Genomic DNA, 21,149 nt, shown 5'->3' with positions numbered 1-21,149 from the left:
CTTCTTCCTTGTCTTCTGTTCTATGTATTTCTTATGTCTTACCAACAAACTACACTAATGTTAAAGAAACATCTAAGGACATACTAAACTCTGTCCCACCGTTTATCAAAGCCTTTACTAAAATGGCCAATTTAAAAAATAAAATAGATAAATCATAAAAAAAAGACAACTTTAAAAAAACTTACCTTTCTTAAAAAAAATAACTAGATCTAAAAAACCCTAATATAAATAAAATAAAAAAAATATTAAAAAACATAAAGCCAACATTAAAATACTAAATAACTTTATAAAAAGGGTTTAATAAACTTCATAATATAAAAAAACTTTATAAGACTTATTTTACAAGAGACTTAGACTCTAAGGTCTAAAGATATCTAGGGCCAAAAAATCAAAAAATAGATAAAAAACATAATTAATGATATAAGACAAATTTTAAAAAACTCTTAGATCATATCTTTAGACAATAACCACAATCTAAAACTAAAAATAGATCATCTATAAACAATTTTACTATTCTTTTTCTTTCTATTATATAATCTAATGATATAGCCCCCTTGCCAAATTCCCTAATCCCCCTTGCCAAGTTCCCTAATTATAACAATATATAAACATTACTTAAGATAAAATAAAATTACAACAACATATTCAACTACATTGAATATGTCTATCTGTCATTTCCTCGCCGATTCCTAATTTCTCCTTAAGCCTTCTCCCTTGTTCCCCTCGGTCGATGGTCTCCACAAGAGACAGTCCATGACATTTAACAATGTTGTAAGGACATCTGTGAGATGAAGGCATTTGATGTCAAGGCTGAAGACCTGAGTTTGATCCCCTGTCAGACATGGAAGGAGAGAATCAACTCATATAAGTTGTCCTCTGACCTAGCATGCTCACACCCATATATCATATTTTTACTTTTTTATTTTGTTTTATTTTATTGAGACAGGATCTTGTGACTGTATTTTCATTTAGAATTTTTTTTTTAGATTTTATTTATTTATCATGTACACAACATTCTGCTTCCATGTATATCTGCACATCAGAAGAGGGCACCAGACCTCATAAAAAAGTGGCTGTGAGCCACCATGTGGTTGCTGGGAATTGAACTTAGGACCTCTGGAAGAGCAGTCAGTGCTCTTAACCTCTGAGCCATCTCTCCAGCCCTAGAAGTTTTTTGTTGTTATTGTTCTTTTCAAGACAGGGTTTCTCTGTGCAGCCCTGGCTGTCCCAAAACTTACTCTGTAGACCAGGCTTGTCTGGAACTCAGAGATCAGCCTGCTTCCACCTCTTTTTTTTTTTTTTTTACATGTCTGGAAATATATTTTTTAAAGATTTATTTATTCTGTATACAGTGTTCTATCTTCATGTGTCCCTGCAGGCCAGGAGAGGGCACCAGATCTCATTACAGAAGGTTGTGAGCCATCATGTGGTTGTTGGGAATTGAACTCAGGACTTCTGGAAGAGCAGTCAGTGCTCTTAACCTTTGAGCCATCTCTCCAGCCCCCTGCTTCTTCCTCTTTAGTGCTGGGATTAAAGGTGTTTGCACCACCACTGCCCAGTGTTACATTTTTAAATTTTGAGTCAGCTGCTCAGGAAGGCCTTGAGCTTGGGACTCATCGCTCCTGAGAGGACAAACTTGTCTCAACTGTCCCTGCTAGGCATGGCCTTAACAGTGTTCCAGACAGCACTGAGTCCCACCAGGGACTGAAAGAGTGCCTCTGCAAGGCTTGATCAAGGCTTGGGGAAGGAGGAAGACAGGTCTTACCTGCCACAAATTGGTGCGGTTTGGCTGAAACCGGTTCCCCCAAGGATAAACCTGACCTGCAGGATGGGAAGAAAAAAAAAAAAAAAAAAGATCTGGGTGAGAAGAAAAAAAAAATGAGTGAGGAAACCAAAAGGAAGGCAGGAGGTGGTGAGAAAGGGAGACTGGCATCACTTCCTTTCATCACATCATAGTCCTCTCCTAACCTGGGAAGCAACACACAGAAGTACATTACACAGCAGGACACCACTGTGGCCCTGTAATTCTGAGTGTGGTAGAGGTACACACAGACAACCCGGGAGGGCATGAGGAACTTGTTAGTTGGACTTAAAAGTGCAATCATGAACAGGTAGGAATCCCAGCACTCAGGATTCATAGGCAGGAGGATCTCTGTGAGTTTGAGTCCAGCCTGTTCTAGAGAGTGAGTTCTGCCTCCCAAGTTCGGGGGTTTAAGGTGTGTGACACTATGCCCAGCTTTCTAAGAATATTTTTTTAGGGCTTCAAGATGGCTGAGCAGATAAGCATGCTTGCTGCTTTTCCAGAGAATGAGAGTTCAGTTCCCAGGACACACACCTGGCAGCTCCCAAACATCTGTAACTTCTTTTATATTATGTTTTAGGTGACTGGTCTAAACTGGATCAAAGATGAAACCGCAGAACAGCAATTGGCCTCTTGGCCCGTGTTAAGAATCACTACTGTAGGGGACTCAGACCCTCCCCATCCTTTCAAGCCCCAGTGTAGGGCGGGGCAGGAAGATGAGTAAGAGAGTGGCCTTGCCATCCACATACCCTTCAAGCCCCCTCGGGCCGCAAACTCCCACTCTTCTTCTGTGGGCAACCGCTTCCCCCGCCATGCGCAGTAAGCGCTAGCATCGTTCCAGCTCACGTGTACCACCGGAAGCTCCAGTTTCTCTCGAATGCCAGAGCCGGGACCTGCAGGCTGACAGCCAGGGTTAAGTGAGACCAGCATCCGGGATCTTGGGAAAGGCTGAAAAGGCCTTGGCTTGGGGTCACTTCTTTCAGCTTTTACACTAGGTGGAGGAAAGATGTCGGGAAAGATGGCTCGGGTGAGTGAGAAATAGAAGAGACAAGAACAGTGGTTGCACACACCTGTCAATTCCAGCACTCAGAAGGTTGAGGAGGGAGGTGCCGTGAGTGGAGGGAGGAAGGAGACAAAAAGATTCTTCAGTAAAGAGAGCAGTAGGAAACGTGGAAAAGCATTAGGGCAGAATGAACAGGATTACTTCTGCAATGTCCTAGTCAGTCCCTAAAATACTTGACTCCCAGCACTCAGAGGAAGAGGCAGGTGGTTCTGAGTTCGAGGCAGCCTGATCTACATAGCCTGTTCCAGGCCAGTCAGGGTTACACAGTGAGACCCTGTCTCGAAAACAAGACAGATGGGACTGGAGAGATGGCTCGGAGCACTGACTGCTCTTCCAGAAGTCCTGAGTTCAATTCCCAGCAACCACATGGTGGCTCACAACCATCCATATGAGGTCTGGTGCCTTCTTCTGGTGTGCAGATGTGCAGATACATGGAAGCCGAATGCTGTATATATAATAAATAAATAAAATCTTAAAAAAGAAAAAAGAAAACAAGACACATAAAAGCACCCTGGTATACCTGGTGGTCCTAGGGATTAGGGGATTCAGGGAAGTGAAATTCCCAGAATGAAGCTCCGAAGTAGTAGAAAATGAGGCAAAGGAACCAATACTCACCTGCCTCCAAAATGCCTTTTGCACTGGTAGCCACCAGAGAACAGACTGAAAAGACAAAAACAACATGAGGCCGGGCAAGACAATTTGACCCAGAAAAGGACCCTTCCAGACTAGAGGTGGAACACAGACTGGGCTGTGGATATGACCTTTTTTTTGGTGTTTTGGGACAGATTTCATTATGTAGCCATGGATGGCCTGGAACTGGCTGGCACTCACTATGTAGATTAGTCTGGCCACAATCTCAGAGACCCTTAGTCTGGAATTGAATGTATACTCGACAACACCTGGATATGGATGGAATCTTTTTCAAATGATACTCTGGGGTTTGGGAGCTGGAGAGATGGTTCAGAGGTTAAGAGTACTTAACTGGCTGCTCTTCCAGAGGACCTGAGTTCAATTCCCAGCAACCACATGGTGGCTCACAACTATCTGTAATAAGTAAGGTCTGGTAACCTTTTCTGGGCAGAACACTGTATACATTATAAATAAATAAATCTTTAAAAAAAGATACTCTGGGATTGGGCATGTAGCTCAGTTGGCAGACTGCTTGCCTAGCATGCATGAAGTCCTGGTTTCCGGCACCAGCAGCACATAAACCCAGTAAAATAGTGCACACCTGTAATCTCAGCGGCAAGGAGACAGAGGCAAGAGGATCCGGTGTTTCAGATCACCTTTGGTTATAGTGTAAGACTGGGCTACATAGTGAGTCTCAAAAACTAGAGAGATGCTGGACATGGGGGTGCATACCTATAATCCAGCACTTAGGAGGCAGAGGCAGAAGGATCTCTGTGAATTCAAGGCGAACTTGGTCTACATCATGAGCTCCAGGCCAAGCTCCAGGGTCTACATCATGAGACTTTGTCTTAAAACAAACACCTGCTCCCCCCACCCCCCAACAACAACAAACCAAAGCCAAAGTAGGAGGATATCTTTTTCCATCTGTCCTCTGTCCTCCCTTATCCCCCCAGTACTGGGGACTGAACCCACAGCTTTGCACATGATAGTAAGCAAGCCCTCTGCCACTGAGCTACACTTAGCCCCCTTTTAAAGATTCCACTTTGAGACAGGGTCTTCCTGAACTGCTCAGGCTGGCATTGATCTTGATACCTTGCCTCAGCCTCCCAAGTAGCTGGGCTTCCAGGCATTCATCACCAGGCCTGGCGGTTATCACCCTGGCTGCTGGGGTTAACCTAACCAAGCAGTGTATATTCTCTCTGGCTTCCACTCAGGTCCCAAGTCTGATCCTCCATGACATAGCCCTCAGATGACTCTGCCCAGGCCCCCTCCTTCTCCCTCTCCCTCTCCCCATCCAGGCTCTCTCACCGGCATCTGATTTGCTTGATTTCTAAGCTCAGGGGAGACAAAATCCTCAAAGACGAAACTCCACCCAAACGTCTCAGCCTCAGTCTGGTACTTTTTCTCCCGAACAAACTCCCTGGGAAAAAGAGCATTCACTTGGCTCAGTGTCCTGGGTTCCATCCCCATCCCCACCATCCTCTGCCCCAGGAAGCCCTGTGTTCCAGTCCTGCAAGAATTTTCACAAGCTTCAAGAGATTAACCACTTTTGAGTACATAGTTCTGTGGGGTTTTATTGTTTATTGTTTGTTTTCTTTAAATGGGAACTCACTGTACAGCAGTGGTTTTCTTTTCTTTCTTTCTTTCTTTTTTTTTTTTTTTTTTTTTGGTTTTTCGAGACAGGGTTTCTCTGTGGCTTTGGAACCTGTCCTGGAACTAGCTCTTGTAGACTTGTAGACCAGGCTGGTCTCGAACTCACATAGATCCGCCTGCCTCTGCCTCCGAGTGCTGGGATTAAAGTCGTGTGCCACCACCGCCGGGTCAGCAGTGGTTTTCAACCTTCCTAATGCTTCAACCCTTTAATATAGTCCCTCATGTTGTGACCCCCAATCATAAAGTTATTTTTTAATTTTTAATGGTTTATTTTTATTTTATATGCATTGGCATTTTGCCTGCATGTATATCTGTGTGAGCGTGTCAGATCCTCTGGAACTAGAGTTACAGTCAATTGTGAGCTGCCATGTGGGTGCTGGAAATTGAACCCAGGTCCTCTGGAAGAACAGCCAGTGCTCTGACTGCTGAGCAATCTCTCTAGCACCCATAAAATTATTTCATGCTACTTCATACTGTAATTTTGCTACTGTTATGAATTGTAAGGTAAGTATCTCTGTTTTCCAATGATTTTAGGTGACCCCTGTGAAAGGGAAGTTCAACCACAGGTGGTAACCCACAGGTTGAGAACCACTGCTGTACAGTGAGTTCCCATTTTTTTCTGGCCTGGGACTCACTCTGTAGACCAGGCTAAACTCGATCTCAGAGGTCCACCTGCCTCTGCCTCCTGAATGCTGGTATCAAAGGTGTACATCTCTGTAGTGTGAATCTAGCCACCACCACCCAGCTTCTATTTAACATTTTATGGCTATATATTGTATCAAGGTTTATTTATTTTTGAGACAGGAATATTAGGAATGAAGATTAGAATTAGAAAAGATCAGAAATAATCTTTACCCCCCAACATACTCTCACAAAAACAAAAAAACAAAAAAACAAAACCTTTGCAATACCTGAAATCTTTATTGGTGACTGGAAATACATCAATGGTAAAGGATTTTACTGTCACTTCTCGGGCAGGTCCTTCACCATCTCTGCCATCTGGAGCATCTGTCCCCATCAAAAATCGCCCACCTGGCAGCTGCACCATGGTAGGAGCCTGGGCATTTCCTGCAGAACAGGACAGATAGGAGTAATTCATGCAAATATATGTACATAAAATTTCACTTACCTCAACATTTTTTTAAAAACTTTTTATTATTGTTGTTGAGACAGAGCCTTACTCTACAAACCTGGCTCATCTGAAACTCAATACACAGACTGGCTTGACCCTAAACTCATAGAATTTCATTTGTTTCTGCTTCCTGACTAGGTGTGTACCAATATGCCCAGCTTTTTAAAAAATCTTTTTATCTTATGAGTGTTGTCTGCATGTATATAAGTGTACTGCATGTATAGCTGGTACCCACAGAGGCGAGGAGGCACTGGGTCCCCCTTCCTTCCAACCCTGGTCTGGCCTGAAACTCACAGAGACTAGGCTGGCTTGGAACTCACAGAGATCTGCTTGCCTTTGCCTTTCAAGAGCTGGGATTAAAGGGATGAGCAACCATACCCAGCCTTCCAGGTTGCTGTATTTAGCTCTCTTCTCATTCTGACACGATTCTACCCATTTCAGGAATAATTCCAAGAGGGAAAATGCATAAGCAGGGAAATATCAAATTAAAAGGTAATTAAATATCAAACAATTACAATATAAACAAGCAAACTAAAATTTTAAAAATATTTTTAGGGACTAAGCTAAGTTTTCCATCCTTTGCTAGTATCTGCACACTGGGCACATATATAAAGGAAAAATAAAATACCCACCCTCTTTAGGTCCACTTATAGTGATGTACACCTCCAATCCCAGAACTTGGGGTTTGGAGACAGATCTTTGTGATATCCTCCCCCCCCCCACCCCATGTAGTCTGTCATGGAACTCGCTCTGTAGATCAGGCCAGACTGGAATTCACAGAGATCCACCTGCCTCTGCCTCCTGAGTACGGCTGAAAAAAGTTTTAAAAAGACATGGTACACAGCTTCAATCCCCGCACCTGGTGGGGGTGGGGGTAGAGGCAGTCAGATCTCTGTGAGTTCAAGGTGAATCCTATTCTACAGAATAGCAGCACATTCAGGGTTACACAGAGAAACTCTGTCTAGAAAAACCAAAACCAAAAAAAAAAAAAAGACATATGGGGTGACTGACCTGTAATCCCAGACATTTAACAGTTGAGAGGCTAGGTAGGGTAGGAGGATCTTGAGTTTGAGGTTAGCCTCGGCTATATAGTGAGACTGTTTCAAAAATAAAATAAAAAGTCATTTTTAGGCCAGGCATGGTGGCATATAACTTCAATTCCAGCACATAGGAGGCAGAGGCAAGTGAACTGTGAGTTTCAGGCCAGCCTGGTCTGTCTACATAGTGACTTTCAGGCCAGTCAGGGCTACATAGTGAGAACCTGTTTCAGAACAAACAAAAAAACCCAAGGCCACTTTTTTATGCCTATAATCCCAACTCTAAGAAACCTGTGGCAGTTGATCACAAGCTCAAGTCAAGCTTGGGCTATAGAGCCAAGACCTTTAAAACAAACACCCCTAAACAAGGGCTTGAGCTGTAGATCATGCTAGACAGTGCTTGCCCAGGTGGATCTCTATAATTCCAAGTCAGCCTGCTCCATATACAAGCACCAGGCCAGACAAGGCGACATAGTTTACTCTGCTTAAAGATAAAATAAAATAGGGGGCTAGAGAGATGGCTCAGCATGTAAGAGCACCTGCTGCTGTTGCACACACCTCATCTTCAGTTCCCAGCACCCATTCAGTGGTTTCTGTGTTTCTTCAGTTCCAAAATCCTACCACTTTCTTCCGACCTCCGTGGGCATCAGGCACACTCATGGTGCACAAACATAGAGACCAAAGCACTCACACACAAATCTCTTAATAAATTCAATCCGTGCCGGGGGTGGTGGTTCACGCCTTTAATCCAGCACCGGTGAGGCAGAGGAAGGCCTAGCTCTGTGGGTTTGAAGCCAGCCTGGTCTACGGAGTGAGTTCCAGGGCAGTCAGATGTATTACACAGAGGAAACCCTGTCTCGTAAAAACAAAATAAAAAGTTCAATCCCAAAAGAAACTAGAGATAAAAGGTGTACTTAAACAGATGATAAAGTATTGTTAGTTGTAAGGGGAGAAATGGCATCGGATTTTTGTGTATGTGACTTAGTGATCTTGAGCTTTTAAAGCTAACTTCCTACAAATAAAAGCTATGTATCACACATGAGTACACCGGCTTAAGACGGGGAAGTGGGATAGAGAACAGGAAAACCAGCTTGCTGCACTCAACGGCCTGGGCAGGGCTGCGTACTAGAAGAAACCCTGCTTTTAAAACCCGAAGTGTATGAACCAGAAAAAAAAAAAAAAAAAAAAAAAAAAAAATCCAAGTGTGCAGTCTCTTGGTGGCTAGCCCCAGCAAGCGGCCCGAGATCCCGCAAAAACCCTCCGAGGCGGAGGCAGCATCTGAAAGGCTGGGTACAGTCCTTTTTTCGGGTAGGGATAGGGGAAACAGGCAGAGCCGCACACTGACCTAGCTGAAGCCTGGGACTGGACAGGAGGCACATCAGAGACAAGACAGGGAGCGAGGAACCCATGCTGGAGAGCTAGGACTCAACACGCATGCGTCTGCTCAGAGCCGGTCGCAGGATTGACTCCCTCGCGCCTGCGCACTTGCTTGGTGAGCAACCTCATTTTGTCCAATGGCAGAGCTGTTGGGAGACACAGGGGGCACTCCGTGGGAGTGCCTGTAGGGATCTCCCATGAACCTAAACACTGGCTTACACTCCAATTTAGTCACATTCGGATTTAACTATCTATTCTAAAAATTTTTGTATACGCGATGTAAGGAGTATGTGTGTGCTCACAGTGCCGGAGCTGCAGCTGGTTAGGAGCAGGGCGGTGCGGCTGCTGGGAACTGAACTTCCCTTTTCTGCATGAACAGGAAATACTTCCACCACTCACTCACCCATCCATCCACACATGCCACTCTTTATTCAGTTGAACCTTGTAACACAAGACCACAGGTTTCAACTTTTTATTTGACTCACTGTAGAATACTGAGGAGCCCCCCCAACACTCCACTTGGGGAAGATGTCATTATTATCCAACGCACATAAAACAAATACACGGAAACCAAGAGTATTTACGTGAGAAAACGATAACAAAGATTGTGATAGTTATGATGTAAAAGCATAAAGTTTAAGGTTTGGAAGTCGACTAGAGATTGTTTTTCACAAGCCCTTATTCAGCCATCTTTCTTTTGGCTGTCAACTTGCATGTTCCCACCTCTTGTGTCCTCATGCTGGGAGGGGTTGGCCTTCAGAATTGTGATCCTCCCGCCCCAGCCTCCATCTGAATACCTCAACTTAGCTTTTCCAGGGAAGCATTTTTTTTTTTTTAGCAGTTATTAATTTTTTTACAAAAGGATTTATTATGTATATAGTGATCTGCCTACACTTATGCCTGCAGGCCAGAAGAGGGCACCTGATCTCATTATAGATGCGTTGTGAGCCACCATGTGGTTGCTAAGAATTGAACTCAGGACTTCTGGAAGAGCAGTCAGTGCTCTACACCTCTGAGACATCTCTCCAGCCCCAGTTATTTCAAAGTGTGAACGATCAATACTTTTAAGTATTTATTAGACACTATGAAAACCATAAATTACCCAGATGTGTTCTGCACTGGCAAGAATCTTACATGTTTAACAGGGAGTTAGTTGGCTAATTTAAAATACAACCACGAGGGGGAAAATGATTCTTTTGAGTGGGGGGGGGGGTGTCTCCTGTATCCTGAGTTGGAGCAGAACTTCTGAACCTCTTTTCCAAAGTGCTAGGCTTAGAGGCAAGCACCACCATGCTGTTAAAAAAAAACCATTACAATTTTTTTGAAGAACATTTAAGGAACAAGGTAGACAACACACTCATCTTAATATGTAATTTTTGTGTCAATGTAGTTAAAACATGTTTTTCAGTGGGTTAAAAAGGGCCCACTTTTTGAGCATATGCATACACTCAGTGAATGAAAATTTTTTTTTTTACAGTATTGTAATTTGAATAGGTGCCAAATGTCTTGTTCCTTTTCTTCAACCGGAAAGAGGAAATTCTTTTCCAAATCACTTGGACAAAAATGACCATTTTCCCACACCATTCTGTATTATTACAGATGCAGTGACAAGGGACTTCCTCAGCCTTTCAGAGAGGACATCCCCGCTCTCATGATCTCATCAACCAGGAGAATGTTGGTGGCGATCACAGTACTGGAAGGAAAAAGAAGACAGCTCAGACACTAACATGATTTCAACCTGCCCAACTAAACAATAACAGCTGGCTCAAGTTTCCAAACTCACCAGGAGTGAAGCAGCTGCTTCTTGACACAGTAGTTATCCCACACACCCATCTCTGCTGCCACCATTGGCTCACCTGAAAAATAAATACCACACCTTGAAACCACAAATTATCAGATGCCCCTTTCTTTTTAATTTAAAAAGTGATTTTTATTTCACATGCATTGGTCTTTTAACTGCACGCATGCCTGAGGGTATCAGAGCCCCTGGAACTGAAGTAACACCAGTTGTGAGCTGCCATGTGGGTGCTAGTACTGGAACCCAGGTCCTCTGGAAAAGCAACTATTGCTCTTAACTATCTTTCTCTAGCCCCAATCGAATACCTTTACCTTTTTCAAGAAATCATCCTATTTATGAACAAACCCCACCAATTCTAGAACAGAAAACAAGGACCAATTTGGACTATCTTAGACAGGATTTTGCTATGTAGTCAAAGACAACTTCAAATCTTTAAAATATGAAGCAACAGTACTGGTTATCACTGACTATTCACCACTCCTTTCCAGAATCTTGGCCATGTGGTTCATATCTCTTTATGACAAAGCACTAGCTGCTGAGCAAGCATTTAGACCCCCCTCTGCTATGGACTCATTCCTGTTGACTTCCCTCATTCCAGCAATCTCTTCAATTAAGTTAGTGAGTATGGACAGTAGGCCTTCTGCTTTATATTGTACATTTGTGTTATAGGGGCTAAAAAGCAGGGTTACGATCATGCCACTAGCTTTACTCCACCATTTAAAATATCCATCCCATGCCCCAGTCTCCATATCTAGTTGGTACAGTTATGGGTAACATCAACTTAGAAGGGCAGGACTGATTCCAAACCAGGGAGGCACAGCAAGATCCCCCAGGCATTTTCACTTTCCCCAGTTTTCCTGCATCTAATCTAGTCTACCCCCACAAAGAAGTACAATCTCACCTGTGTTCAAGTCCACACCGACAAGTTGACCCGATTCTGAATGTTCAGCTTGAACTTTAACTAATGTTTCCTGAAGGTCAAAACCAGAGTTCTGTGCAAGAACCTAGCAAACAAATTTAATTCTTGAAGAAACAAACTGAAAACTGAATGTTAAATAAACTTACAGTATTTCCAATTAAAAATAAGTTCCCTGAAAGCAGGCTTCTGACCTCCTTATGTGCTATAGCACACCCCTTCTTGCCCCAAATAAATAAACAAACAGGACAGTGGTTTGCATGCACTGAGATAGAACCATTCATTATTCATGTTCTCTCCAGAGAATAGACACCCCCACTCCCCCAGTACTGGTCATAAGCCCTCACCTTTACTGAGTAGCTCATGATGACAAGGCCATTAGTTTTGCTCAAGTAAAAAGAAGCTCATCCTTCAACAACCCATGCAAGCAATGGCCTACTGGGCTGCTGCCATGCAGTTCTGATCTGTCCACTTTGTCTCTTGCCTTGCTATATGGCTGCTAGTCTTCACTTTGTGACCAACCTCCATGCTGGCTTTCTTTTTTCCATTCTCCTCTGTACAGCTGTGGACACTTAGAGCTTGCCTACCCCAGGTGTGGTAGGGTGGGTGTTCTAAATTCTACCCACCCAGGTCTGAGGCAGACTATCTCTTGCTACAAACACTGCTGGCTGGCCTGAAATGTTATGTACACAGCTGGCCAAGACCAGCCTGCCTCTGCCTCACAGGTGCTAGGATTAAAGGCATGTGGCACCCTGCCTAGCTTGGCATAGTTCAGGAAACTAGCATAAACAAATGACTGCATCCCAAAGGTTGTCAGCAAGGAAAACTAAGGTAAATATTCAAACCTTGGGAATAATGAGCAAGGCATCTGCAAATGCCTGGACTCCCAGCTGAGCCCTGCCTTTCACGCTGGGCTTGTATTTAATCAGAGCTTCTGCCATTGCCACTTCTATTGCACCAGCGCCTGGGACAACACAGCCTGTGGACAAGGGAAGGAGAAGTCATAGAGAAACAAAACAAAACAAAACCCAACCCAGCAAATACAGAATAAAATTATTTCAGAACAATATTATTTAGTTATATGCATTTATATATTCTTGCAGTACTGGGTGATAGACATGTGGGTACATCTATCCTCATATGCTAAGTAGGTGCCTTACCAACAGTAACACCCCAGCACAGACCTGCCTCTTGAGTCACAATATGAGCAACCACAACCAAGAGCAAAACATTCTAATTGGTAGCTCAAGAGCCACCAGCTTTAATAATTTATTTGTACTTACTTTTAATAATGATATACTATTAAAAAAAACAGCATACCAATCATTTTAAAGGAAGACTTTACTTTTGCATGGTGTCTGGCTGTGTAAATTATTGACTAAAGAACACAGTATTCAGCCATGCCTTTAAGACTAAAAAGAGCACAAGTCAAGCACAGCATGCTGCTTACCATCATCGATAGCATTTTTGACGGCCCTCAAGCCATCTCTTATTGCATCTTTGATTTGAGTCAGTGTGTGCTTGTTTGGTCCTTTAACCAGTAATGTGACAGAACGGGGATTGTTACATTTCTCAATAAAGGTGAACTTCTCTTCGCCCTGGAAGAAGAGAAATTATTGTTAAAAGTTACCCTTGGGGCACGGTGATGCATGCCTTTAACCCCAGAACTTGAAAGACAGAGGCAGACAGGTCTCTATGAGTTCTTACACACCCAAGGATGTATAGTAAAACCTTATCTTAAAACAACAAAAAACCGCAAGGTTTTTTGAAAGGGAGGATAATCAGGCACAAGAGAAATTAAAAATTTAAAGTCAACTCATATTACATATAAACCACCAAGATGCATGAGAAGTAATTTTTTAAAGATGGTGTAACCACTAGCAAATTGCCGGGGTGTGGTAAATAACCCTCACACAAGCAACCTGGAATAAATTTAGTGAAAGAGCCCTATCCAGAAAGGTGGTGCTGACATTTGCCTTTAATCCCAATACTAGAGAGACCGAGACAGGAGGATGTCTGAGTTAAGGCCAGCCTAGTCTACAGAGCAAGTTCCGGGACAGCCAAGGTTACATAGGGAAACTGTCTTTTTTCGTTTTTGTTTCTCAAGACAGAGTTTCTCTGTGTAGCTTTGGAGCCTGCCCTGGAACTCACTCTGTAGACCAGGCTGGCCAGGAAACCCTGTTTTGAGAAACCAGAAAGCCATACAGTGAGTTCTATGCCAGCCCAGGCAACATAGTATTACTCTGTCTCAAATAAATACATAAAATTAGTCGGGCGTTTATGGAGCACGCCTTTAATCCCAGCACTCGGAAGGTAGAGGCAGGCGGATCTGTAAGTTCAAGCCAGCCTGGTCTCCAGAGCGACTGCCAGGATAGGCTCCAAAGCTACACAGAGAAACCCTGTCTCGAAAAACCAAATTGAATAAATAAATACATAAAATTAAGAAAAGCTGGGAGGTGGTGGTGCATACCCTTTTAATCCCAACACTCAGGAGGAACAGGCAGGTGGACCTCTAAGTTTGAGGTCAGCTTTGCTGACAAAGATTCCCAGAATAGCTAGAACTGCTACAGAGAAACCCTGCCTCAAAAAAAAATCAAACAAAAACTTGTTTAGGAGCAGGGCATTGGTGGCACAAGCCTTTAGTCCCAGCATTCAGAAGGCAGAGGCAGGCGGATCTCTGTGAGTTCAAGACCAGCCTGGTCTACAAGAACTTGTTCCAAAAAAAAAAAAAAAAAAAAAAAAACCGGAACTAGTTCCAGGACAACCTCCAAAGCCAGAGAAACCCTGTCTCATAAAACCAAAAAATAAATAAATGAAATAAAATAAAATCTGATTTTGAGTTTGAAATTTTCTGCTCAACCACTGATAAAGAAAATACTATTGTCTTTAGGAGAAAACACTTACCAATGTATACTCATAGACAAGACCTGCATGCCCCAAACAGTCAGGATTCAGGTCATCTAAGGAATTCAGAGCTATACCGCCACAAGCAAGTGTCAGCCTGTAACAGTGAAGCAATTATGTGAAATTTTAGTAAGCCATGTTGGTTATACTCAATTAAGACAACAATCTTTAGGAAGGAGATTTTCAGAATGACATGATCAAAGTGTATTGTTTTGTTTTTCCGAAATAGGCTATCTGTGTGTAACAGTCCTGGCTGTGCTGGAACTCACAGAGATCCATCTGCCTCCTGAGTACTGGGAGTAAAAGGTGTGAGTCACCACTGCCTGGCTGATGAAGAAGTTAGACAGTTGTGAGCAGCCATGTGGGTGATGTGAACCGAGCCCAGGTCCTCCTGAAGAGCAACCAGTGCTGTTATCCACCTCTCCAGCCCCATGACGAAACTGCATTTTAATGTATATATTAGTTTATGTAGGTTTTCCAGGACAGGATTTCTCTGTGTAACAGTCTTGGCTGTCCTGGAGGTAGTGTATCCTAAACAAAGCTCTTGCCATTTACCATAAACCAGTTGGTAATCAAGTTTTTAAATCTCCACTTAAAACTCCCCGCCAAGGCCATCACAATACAAGGAAACCAGAATAGGGATGGGTTTCTGTGTGGGAATATTTCTTAGGAACCTTCCTTCTCTCTTGTCCTTAATTTTGAATGTTCAGTTGAGATATGTATGCAGGCCGACATGTTGCCTCCTTGCCCCAAGTGACAGCATTACAGGTTTGTGTACAATCATACCTTAACACACTATTCTCCTGATGTTGCCTAAGCCCCCTGTACTTTTGAAGAGGTTAAAATACTGGCTGGCACTAGTGATACTTATCTGTAATCATGTACTTGGGAAGCTGAGGATCACCAACAGTGAAGATAAATGCTAAATCTGAGGGCCTGTGATAGGACCTCAAGCTAAAGATTAAGTCCTTCCACTGGAGTTTATTCCCTGGGATCCACATGTTAGGGGGACATGTAAGCTGTCCTTGGACTTATTATACCTATGTGCTGTAGTATGCACAAACCTGAACTCATACACAGAAAAGGTTTAAGAAGGTAGATTTTTAGTTTGCCACAATAGAATATGCAAAAATATTTAGAGCAACAGGGTAAAATGTGTAAAAATGATCAAAGCACATAATGAAACCAATGATTTTGTTCAACTAATATATGCAACTAAAAAAAGAAATGCAAAAACAAGCAGAAGAGCAAAAGGAGTAAGCCTAGTGTGAAGTGCCATGTGTGAAGTTGGTGCCACTCACCTCTCCATGTTTCTCCTCTTGGCCCTGCGCAGAGCAACGATGCCTTCTTTTGCAAGTGCATCCAAGGAAAAGGGGTCAATCCCCTGAATAAAAACCAAAATATTTTCAATAGCCTTCACCTTGAAAACAAACAAGACTAATTCAAAACTTTAAATTTTTACCTTTTGGTTAATAACGACAAATCCTTTATCTGAATCACCACAGACATTCTTTTTCAGTTCTATTATCTTTTTAACTCTATCTTCAATGAATTTTCTTTCAGCCTTTACTAGTTTTTCTCGCTCTTCGGCACTCTTGTAAAAAAACCCAGAATTCACTTCTCTACAAAAGAAAAAAAAGTCACAGAAAAGGGGAAGATTTCCATTCTTACCTTAGTTGCAATGGGACTGACGGGACTGCTTTAGGCTGGCCACTCTAGACCAAGTGCTCTACGACTAAGTTACATATAACCCAAGTCCCCATGCCAACCTCCTCCTCCTCCCCTGAAGGGTTGGTTCTGTTACAAACTCACGTTTTCTCATATTCTAAGGACACGTTGCACGTGAGGATGTAGGCATTTTCTACTCTTTTCTTCATATCAGGATGCCGTGCTCCATGATCCAAAACAAGTCCCCTGATTAAGCTAAACAGGAAATTTAATACCACTCCTATTTATATATACCAGACAGGAGAGTGATACACAATAATAAAATAAATTGCTATAGCAACAATTTTTATTCAAGTCCACTAATTTCTAAAATAGTTTGAAAACTTCTCAGTTAATTTAAGGCCAGATGTGAAAAGGCAATGCTCTAAGATACAAGACAAGCTGCCCAAACAAAAATAACAATCTTCTACTTTAGGAAAAACCTGTATACCAGTAGGCTATCAAACTGTGATCACTTTAATTCTCTAAAAGAAACATCTTCAGTCTAGATTTTTTTTTTGGGGGGGGGGTGAGACACGGTTTCTCTGTGGCTTTTGAGGCTGTCCTGAACTAGCTCTTGTAGACCAGGCTGGCCTTGAACTCAGACATTGCCTGCCTCTGTCTTAAACCCCGCCCACCTTCAAATTAGAATCTTTGTATGAAGTATACTCAAGCATATCAATAAACACTCACTGATATTTACATTTTAGAACTACGCTGACCACAGACACAGCACAGTACTCCTTCATTTCAACAATGCATGCCACTTAGAATAAATATCACAGCCAGTAACTAACCTAATATGAACTTGTCTCAGGGCTAGGGAGAAGTTCATCGGTAGAAAACATCAAAAAACATTCTGTCACCTACCTTGTATCAGTTTCAGATTTATGTTTCATCTCCATGATCTCAACCATGAAGAGGTCAATGGGTTCATTTGTTTTCTTAATGGACAAAACGGAATCCACTACAGCCTATGAGATAACCATTAAATAAATTTAATTTGTAGAAGCTGATACACTTTAGCTGACCTTTAGACAAATGGAAAGGTTGAAGTAATTTGTCTCTCAAACCTCAACTTGCAATTGTCTGAAGAATCAACATTCTCATTACTATATTGCAAATACAGGCAACTTTTGTTTTCAAGAGGAAAAAAAAAAATTGTTATGTATACAACATTCTGCCTCCACACCAGAAGAGGGCACCAGATCTCATTATGGATGGCTGTGATTGAACTCAGGACCTCTGGAAGAACAGCCAGTGCTCTTAACCTCTGAGCCATCTTCCAGTCCTCACATCATCAGTATACCTTACAATAATTTACCTTTTTCAGTAAATTTCTAATTTATTCAGAAACAGCAGACAAAGTGTTAGAATTAATAATTAGCCCGATTAGACCACAACATACACCAAACTACCAGTTCCCATGGGGAGAGGAGGGAATGACACATCTTTGACCAAAACTCAGTCTGTACTTCATAATCCTTCTATGAAAGTTTCAACTATTTTTCCAAAACCTGGCTGGCCTAGTAACAATTTATTCTTCACACTTTGAAGATGAAGACAGATTAGTTTATTACTGCCTAGGGAAAAACCCAAACCCCTTACTTTACACAACATTCCTGTGAAGACCCTAGGTATGCAACACTGAAAACAGATATTTATGGGAGATTTTCTCTGTGCCCTGCACCACACACCTCTGTTAAGACATCTGCGAGTTCAGCATGAACTTTAGTTCGAAGAGATGTTCTGGCCACATCGATGAGTGTTTCTCTGTCCATCTCTCTGCTTACTTTGACTTGTTCCAAAAACTGGAGTGCCTTTTCCTTTGCAGCTTCAAAACCTTCAGTTATTATCCTGGGATGAAGACCCTATAATCAAAACAGTTACAAAACCACTGCCAACATTTGCATCTTCAACAAGATGCAACAATTCACTAAGTCCAGTAACATTTGAAGGGACACCCTAAGTGACCCATACCTAATACAATTAAGCTAACATGATGTGCTGATTTTCTGAATACATTTAAAAGGACACAGTACTCCTTTCAATGCAGAGGAAACGAACAGACTTTACTCTAGCACAGAGTCAAGGCCAAGGGAACCACAGACAAAGCACACTTGGGTGTTCACTGTGCAAACCAGAATACCAAACCCAAAACTAGCTCCTAAAGTTCTGCTGTCAGCAAATGCTTATCCTGTCTGCAGTTAGTTCACATTATTTTGAAATATTATTAAAAACAAAACAAAACAAAAAACCAGAGACTAGGCCAGGTATGGAGCAGAACCAGCTAGATCTCTCTGAGTTTGAGACAAGTCCGTTAAATATAAATATATTATCATTTATATATAGTTGACACCGGACCATGATAAAGACAAGCACAGGCTCCCAGATTTAAGCAGCTTGACCTTACAGTTGTGGTGTGCTCTCAGGGAGTATTGCATCAATTTGCACCAAGAGCCCACCAAAAATACCACAGAAACAATTTTATCATGCATACCTCAGAAATGTAGAGATCTGCCTGTTTTAGCAGCTCCCCAATGATAAGGACATTGGATGTAGTACCATCACCAGTTATGTCATCCTGGGCTGTAGCTACTTTTGCTATTAAAGAAGCTGTTGGGTGTTGAATTTGCTAAAAGTAGAAAAAAAAGAACTGTTTAAATGACTTAAACCATTACCTAAGGTAAAATGTAAGACAGGCTCCTTTTAAAGCCATCCACGTAAAGTGTCCAGCTTGGCTACATTTTGCTTGGATTTTTAAGTCATTTTCTTTTCTGGGATTTAAACTGCTGGACCTGAAAGTTCTGGTAAACAAATGGATGCTTGGACCAATTTCATTTAACCCTTGGGACAAAATAACAACATATAGAATATATAGTTAGCCAGGTGTGACGGTGTACAGTTTTAACCGCAGCATTTAGGAGGCAGAAGCAGGTTATCTATGATGCAAGAAAAGCTTCATTTCTCCAGTGGTTTGGTAGGAATATGAGGGTTTTTGTTTTTCTTTCCCAATTGCCCTGTTTTTGAAACAGCATCTCACTATGTAGCCCTGCCTGGCTATGATTTTTGTTTTGTTTTTTCTTAAAAAAAAAAAAAAAGATTTTATTTATTATGTATACAACATTCTGCTTCCATGTATAGCTGCACACCAGAAGAGGGCACCAGATCTCATAACGGATGGTTGTGAGCCATCATGTGGTTGCTGGGAATTGAACTCAGGACCTCTGGAAGTGCTCTTAACCTCTGAGCCATCTCTCCAGCCCTGTTTTTGGTTTTTCAAGAGAGGGTTTCTCTATGTAACAGCACTGGCTGTCCTGGAACTTGCTTTGTAGGTCAGGCTGGCCTTGAACCACCTGGCTCACCTCCATCGTGCTAGGACTAAAGCATACTACCACCACCACCACCCAGACTACAAAAAAAAGGCCCCCTCCCCAAGCAGAGTTCTTCATCCAGTACACTATTTTCTACATTTCTGTTTCAAAGATATGAGCCACCTCAATAATGAACATGCCAACACTAGCAAAACTACAGGAGGTCAAGCTTTTCTTATTTTTATTTTTTAACGTAGCACGGCAACCTCTTACCATTTCGTGAAGCAGCACATTGCCATCTTTAGTAAGCTTGATGTCTCCAGCACCAGAAACAAGCCTGTCAAATGGGCAGAAACTGATGAGCAACATGTAACGTTTTTTCAATGGAAACCCAATTAAGAATTCCATAAAGAAGTCAAAGGGAAGGGCATATTTCTTTCTTTCTCTCTTATTTGTGTTTTTTGGGGAAGGGGGTGGTTTGAGACAGGGTTTCTCTGTAGCTTTGGAGCCTGTCCTGGCACTCACTCTGTAGACCAGGCTGGCCTCGAACTCACAGAGATACACCTGCCTCTGCCTCCAGAGTGCTGGGACTAAAGGCGTGTGCCACCACTGCCCGGCTTCTCTCTCTCTCTCTTTTTGAGACAAGTGAATCTCTGTAAGTTCGAGGCAGCTCAGAGCAGATCAGTCAGAGCCCAAATAAATACATAATGAAAAGCCCACAAGGAGACAATGGGATATATGACATGAAAGCAAGCGTCTTTTGGGACGCGGGTACAAGGGGAAAAAGGCATAGGTAGTAAGAGCAGAGTAAAATAAAGCGCTGCGGCCCAGTGAACTTCATCAATTTGCCAACTATAAGGTAAAAAAAAATAAAACCCATAAAATTTGGTTACAACTACATCCTAGTAAGCTCGGGGTCACGGGGCTGGGTAGAGGAAAGGTGCACACGCCACCCTCTCCCTCCAAAGGAAGTGGGTGCGCCTGGCAATCCCAAAAGGAGTGAACTGGGCGGTTTGGTTGGGAGGCTGCACAGACATCGTAGAAAGCCAAGGCCTGGAGGCGGCGGCTCGAGTTTGCGGCCATGGGCCCGCCAGGCCCGCCCTCCCGCCATCCCGGCCTTACATCTTCATGGTGCCCTTCGGCCCCAAGTTGGTCCTCAGTACATCCTGCAGGCCCCGTGCCGCGCTGATGTTCACGGCCAACGCTGCCTGCGCCCGGGCCACCTCGGCTTTAGGGTTTAGGCTCTTCACCGCCGCCATGGCCGGCCGAGCTCAGGGAGAGGCCGAGAACAACGTGCTCTATGCGGGTCTTCTCGAAAAGTCTTACGCACCCGGCCCGCCCCCAGCGTGCCTCCAGCGCACCTCCATTGGACTGCGGCTCCGCTGCTGCTCGATGATTGGCTCAGTCAGACGCTAGTCTCTCGAGGCTCCGCCCGTCACGCTCAGTTGCGGCGTCATTGCGCATCCGAGAAACTTGTTCTCTGGCAATCGTCACTCCGCATCTTAAGGTTCCGTTTTGGTCGCAGAGGTTGTGTGGCCTGCTGTGTGAGGGATTCTTCGGCCTCAGCACTCGTCTGGGTGTGACAGGAAGCAGAGGCATGGGCTTCGCTTTGCAGCGTGTCTGTAGCTACTGGACTCTGGGTTCCGGGAATGGCCCCCTCACCCTCTCGCGAGGTTTCTTAGACTCATTTTTATCGCTCCTTTTATCCTTAAAAGTAGGAACACAGATAAAGGACGCTTCTCTGGTACTCTGGTGATTTAAATCCGGGAAAGACGAGTATAATGCTAGGTAGAAACTCCTGGATGGCTTTAGGAGCG

General features: G+C 43.0%; 2 protein-coding genes and 2 non-coding genes across 6 annotated transcripts in view; all 4 read right to left on the bottom strand.

The window, feature by feature from the left end:
• Positions 1-8,804, bottom strand: part of Sumf2 (sulfatase modifying factor 2) — a 33,594-nt gene extending 24,790 nt beyond the window's left edge. For all 3 annotated transcript variants that reach the window (XM_027413820.2, XM_027413819.2, XM_027413821.2), the window contains exons 1-6: positions 8,662-8,804; positions 6,059-6,215; positions 4,803-4,914; positions 3,480-3,524; positions 2,551-2,701; positions 1,766-1,821 (exon numbers count right to left, since the gene is read on the bottom strand). In XM_027413820.2, the coding sequence (XP_027269621.1) occupies positions 1,766-1,821; positions 2,551-2,701; positions 3,480-3,524; positions 4,803-4,914; positions 6,059-6,215; positions 8,662-8,725 (585 nt within the window). In that variant the 5' untranslated portion in view covers positions 8,726-8,804. The remainder of the gene's footprint in view (positions 1-1,765; positions 1,822-2,550; positions 2,702-3,479; positions 3,525-4,802; positions 4,915-6,058; positions 6,216-8,661) is intronic.
• A 345-nt stretch (positions 8,805-9,149) lies between these two features.
• Positions 9,150-20,655, bottom strand: Cct6a (chaperonin containing TCP1 subunit 6A). Its single transcript, XM_027413815.2, has 14 exons — positions 20,455-20,655; positions 19,606-19,669; positions 18,519-18,653; positions 17,716-17,889; positions 16,889-16,992; positions 16,124-16,234; positions 15,774-15,933; positions 15,613-15,695; positions 14,312-14,408; positions 12,858-13,005; positions 12,253-12,386; positions 11,393-11,495; positions 10,477-10,549; positions 9,150-10,386 (listed from the first exon to the last, which is right to left on the bottom strand). The coding sequence occupies exons 1-14, from the start codon at positions 20,589-20,591 to the stop codon at positions 10,314-10,316; spliced, it is 1,596 nt and encodes a 531-aa protein (XP_027269616.1). The 5' UTR covers positions 20,592-20,655; the 3' UTR covers positions 9,150-10,313.
• LOC113835507 lies at positions 12,679-12,811 on the bottom strand. Its single transcript, XR_003485095.1, has one exon. It is a non-coding gene; the product is annotated as a small nucleolar RNA SNORA15 (small nucleolar RNA).
• LOC113835509 lies at positions 18,019-18,157 on the bottom strand. Its single transcript, XR_003485097.1, has one exon. It is a non-coding gene; the product is annotated as a small nucleolar RNA SNORA22 (small nucleolar RNA).
• Positions 20,656-21,149: the final 494 nt, after the last annotated feature.

The sequence above is a fragment of the Cricetulus griseus genome, chromosome 4 (assembly GCF_003668045.3).
Source record: "Cricetulus griseus strain 17A/GY chromosome 4, alternate assembly CriGri-PICRH-1.0, whole genome shotgun sequence".
NCBI lineage: Eukaryota > Metazoa > Chordata > Mammalia > Rodentia > Cricetidae > Cricetulus > Cricetulus griseus.
The sequence above is the reverse complement of the archived record's forward strand: the minus strand, read 5'-3'. Positions and strand labels throughout refer to the sequence as shown.